This window comes from Crocuta crocuta, unplaced genomic scaffold, assembly GCF_008692635.1.
Source record: "Crocuta crocuta isolate KB4526 unplaced genomic scaffold, BGI_CrCroc_1.0 scaffold5, whole genome shotgun sequence".
Lineage (NCBI taxonomy): Eukaryota > Metazoa > Chordata > Mammalia > Carnivora > Hyaenidae > Crocuta > Crocuta crocuta.
In genome coordinates, this window is record NW_027530500.1 from 1,989,814 (window position 1) to 1,993,591 (window position 3,778).

General features: G+C 48.5%; 1 protein-coding gene across 16 annotated transcripts in view; it reads left to right on the forward strand.

The window, feature by feature from the left end:
* The first annotated feature begins 3,394 nt into the window (after positions 1-3,394).
* Positions 3,395-3,778, forward strand: part of BIN1 (bridging integrator 1) — a 58,123-nt gene continuing 57,739 nt past the window's right edge. For 3 of the 16 annotated variants that reach the window (XM_077766774.1, XM_077766781.1, XM_077766768.1), the window contains exon 1: positions 3,411-3,742. In XM_077766774.1, the coding sequence (XP_077622900.1) occupies positions 3,659-3,742 (84 nt within the window). In that variant the 5' untranslated portion in view covers positions 3,411-3,658. Of the gene's footprint in view, positions 3,743-3,778 lie in introns of all 16 variants that reach the window. The other 13 variants (XM_077766776.1, XM_077766765.1, XM_077766769.1 and 10 more) reach the window with 13 other exon arrangements.

Here is a 3,778-nt window from a genome sequence, read left to right on the forward strand (position 1 = left end):
AACACTTGGGACCCAGCAAGTGAGCAAAGAGGAGCAATAAAAGCAAACAGTAAATAGCCAACATGCCGAAATAATAATTTCACATTATTACAATGAAGGTGATAGACATCTGCATGATTAAAGCTTTGCTAAAGTTTTAAGTTATTTTCTAGACTTGAAAGTCTAGGATTGAAGAATACAGACTTTTTAAAAAAGTTTATTTATTTTGAGAGCAAGAGCGAGTGGGGGAGGGGCAGAGAGACCGGGAGAGACAGTCCCAAGCAAGCCCTGTGCCGCCAGCTAGTGCAGGGCCTAACTTGTGGCTCTCGACCTCACAAACGGTGAGCCTTGATCTCAGAAACCTAACCATGAGATGGTGACCTCATGGTTACGAGACCTCATGGTTACGAGACCTCATGGTTACGAGATCAAGAGTCCGACACTTAACTGACTGAGCCGTGCAGGTGCCCTAAGGAATATAGACATTTTGATGGTTCTTAATACATATTGCAAGACTGCTTTCCAGAAATTCCATTATCTATCGTAATCTCAGAAGCAGTATGCGTGTCTGCCTCTCTGATTGTAACAGAGTTTAAAAAATGATTCATTGATTTGAGGAAAGTAGAGGCAGGAATGATATAATTCATCGATTTAATGAACACTTTTTAAATTTTTCTGGCAAGAGTAAACTTTTAAAGCCTGTTTATTGATCATTTGGAACTCCAATTTTGTGACTTGTCCATCTGTGCCAGTTGTTCAGTTATATTGGGTCTTAGTGGTTTTTTTTGTTTGTTCATGATAGTGAAATCAATGGGTGATAGTCATAAAAAGAAAATCAGACATTATAGCAAATCATAAAGAAGAAAGTAAAAATCTCCTACATTCCTACCTCTTGGACTTGTAACTAACATTTTTGAAGTATGTCCCTCCAAACTTTTTTTTTTAATTTTTTTAAAATTTTTATTTATTTCTAGGAGAGAGAGAGAGACAGCGTGAGCAGGGGAGGGTCAGAGAGAGTGTCCCTCCAAACTTTTAACCTTATGTGTTAATGGTATCTTTTGAAGTTAAAAAAATTAAATTTCTATGTACTCTCAAACTAGTATTGTTTATTTCAATATGTCTTCCAATGCTTTTGTGTTTAAAAAAGTCTTTCCAATCTAGATACCACATGAAGAATTATCACGTTTAGGGGCGCCTCAGTGGCTCTCTCTGTTAAGCTTCTGACTGACTTCCGCTCAGGTCATGATCTCGCAGTTCTTGAGTTCGAGCCCTGTGTTGGGCTCTGCACTGACAGCTCAGAGCCTGGAGCCTGCTTCGGATTCTGTGTCTCCCTCTCTCTATCTCTGTCCCTCCCCCGTTCACACGCTGTCTCTCTATCTCAAAAATAAATAAAACAGAAAAAAAATCAAAAATAAATAAACATTCAAAAAAAGAATTACCATGTTTAAAGATAGAGCTGTGTGTGTGTTTAGTTGTGAACGCCATATAGTATACTGCAGAATATTTAGGAAATTAAGAGGAAAAGATCAGCCATAATGCCTTGACCTTACACATCTATTTCCTTTGTGCATGGTCTTTTTGAGTCTTGGATCATGAGCACTTATATTTATTTTTAGTGGTTGCAAGGCTAAAGTGCATGCACAGTTCTTTTTGTCTTCTCCTTTTTGCTCACAATTATACCGTAAGCATTATTTTCATGTTGCTACATCTCTGGAATGGTTGTTTAGGATGATCTCCTAGCTGACTCCATCCTGCTGATAATCATCTAAGTTGCTTCCAATTTCTTTGTCAAGTGATATTTTGCAACACCAAAGCCCAGCAAAGCAGAATCTCCCACTGTTCCCTGGGTTTCCTCCTTTCCACCGAGGAGTGTCAGAAGACAGCACTCTTAGAGAATGGTTAGAAAAACGACAACCATAAAATTAGGAAAAGAGAGACCACGAGGTGAAAGCACGCTGAGCTTTTAGAAGAGTCACTTTGACAACTCAGGCTGTGCTGTTTAGGTTTTGTTTTTGTAGCTCACAAATCAGGCGTGAGTTTATAATCGTAATTTTGACAAAATCCATTCCATTTGTGCAGTACTTGGTGCTTTTTCTGGGAAACAGTTGGATATATCAGCTGAAGGCTTTAGTGCAGGAAGACCAGGGTTTGGATATCTGCTTCTCTCTTATGACCTTTAGCAGCTGCAAGCCCCAGTCTGTCTTTCTGCAAAATATTGGTAGTAATAAGCCAGGAGGGAGGACTGATTAAGATCACCCATAATGGGCGCTGAGCAGTGATGGGAAGAAGAAGGATGAAGGGCCAGAGTGCAGGAGGCCTTCCAGGTTGAGAGAAGTGAAAACCTTTTATTCCTGGGCCTCAGTCTCTCCATTTGTATGGGGGTGGGGCTTGGTGAATGGTCTGCAAAACTTTTCCTGCTCCTCCTGGGAGCCTCCCAGGGACCCCTGCCCTGACACCTGTCCACCCTCCTCAGCAGGGCGTCCAGGACTCCTCTCTCCACTCAGCTCAGCCTACTGTGTCCAAGAAACCTTCCAGGGCCGTGCCCTGACCTCCATGGCAGCAAAGGGCTGTGGCACCTTTTATAGCCTCTGACATGATTTGGGGAAGGGGTGTGAGTGGGATCCATAGATTCAACACATACTGATAAATCTCGAACAAGTGTCATTGATTTGGTGCCAAAGCTGGTTAGCAATAACCGTACCTTCTCTTTGAATAACGATCATTAATCTCCTCTCCCCCCCGCCCCCCCAAGAGAAGACAGCCCAGAGTATAGTGGTAGAGAGCCTGCAAGCAGAATCAGAGAGTTGGTTCCAGGCCTCTCTCTCTGCGCCCATTTGTAAAATGGGAATGATAATAGCACCTCCCTCATAGGGCTGTTGTGGAGGCTGGAGGCTATACTGCCTGTCCAGGAGACAGCAGAGTGCCAGGCATACAGTAAGCGCTCAGTTAATGTTAAGTTGTCGTTACTAGAGTAATAATGATCAGCAAATGGGAAGACGGAGAGCCTTGTAGGCATGGGACTAGGTGCCAAGGACAGAGATGTGATGTCCTAGAGCCCTCGCTCCAGAACCCAGGTGAAAGCTGGTGAGTCTATAGGCCAGGAGGAGGTCGAGCGTCCCGCACGAGGCCCAACCCAGGCCCGGAGAGCCGGCTCCCGCCGTGCGCTCCCAGTCGGGGCTCCCCGATACTGGGGACGCGCACCAATCGCCGCACTGAACCTCTGGGTTTGGAACGCACCCTTTCTCCAGCGAGTCTCTTCTCCCGGGAGGACTGGCGTCTTAGTCTCCGCCCCGGGGCGGTGTCTTTGGAGCGCCCCGGGAGTCCGGTTCCCTGCGGCGCCCGGCACCCCGCGCGCGCCTCCCCTCGCTCCCAGTCCGCCCAGGGTTCCGGCGCCCGCGGTGGCCCTTTAAAAGGCAGGGTCTTGTCCGGAGGGGGCAGGCGGGGGGCGCTGACCGCCGCCCGAGGCCCTGCCCCTCCTCCCCGCCCCTCCCTCGGTCCGTCCCTCCCCGGGTCCCCGCGTCGCTCTCTCGCTCGCTCGCTCGCCGGGCGAACGCTCCGCCTCCGTCAGTCGGCTCGGCTGTCTAGTGAGCGGCGTGGAGCCGGAGCCGGGGCCGGACGCGCGGCTGGGGGCTGGGGGCTGGGAGATCGGCGCCCGCCGCCGGGCGAGGCCTGAGCCGCGATGGCCGAGATGGGCAGCAAGGGGGTGACCGCAGGGAAGATCGCAAGCAACGTGCAGAAGAAGCTCACGCGCGCGCAGGAGAAGGTGAGCGAGCCAGATCCCCGGCCTCCGCGCGGTCCA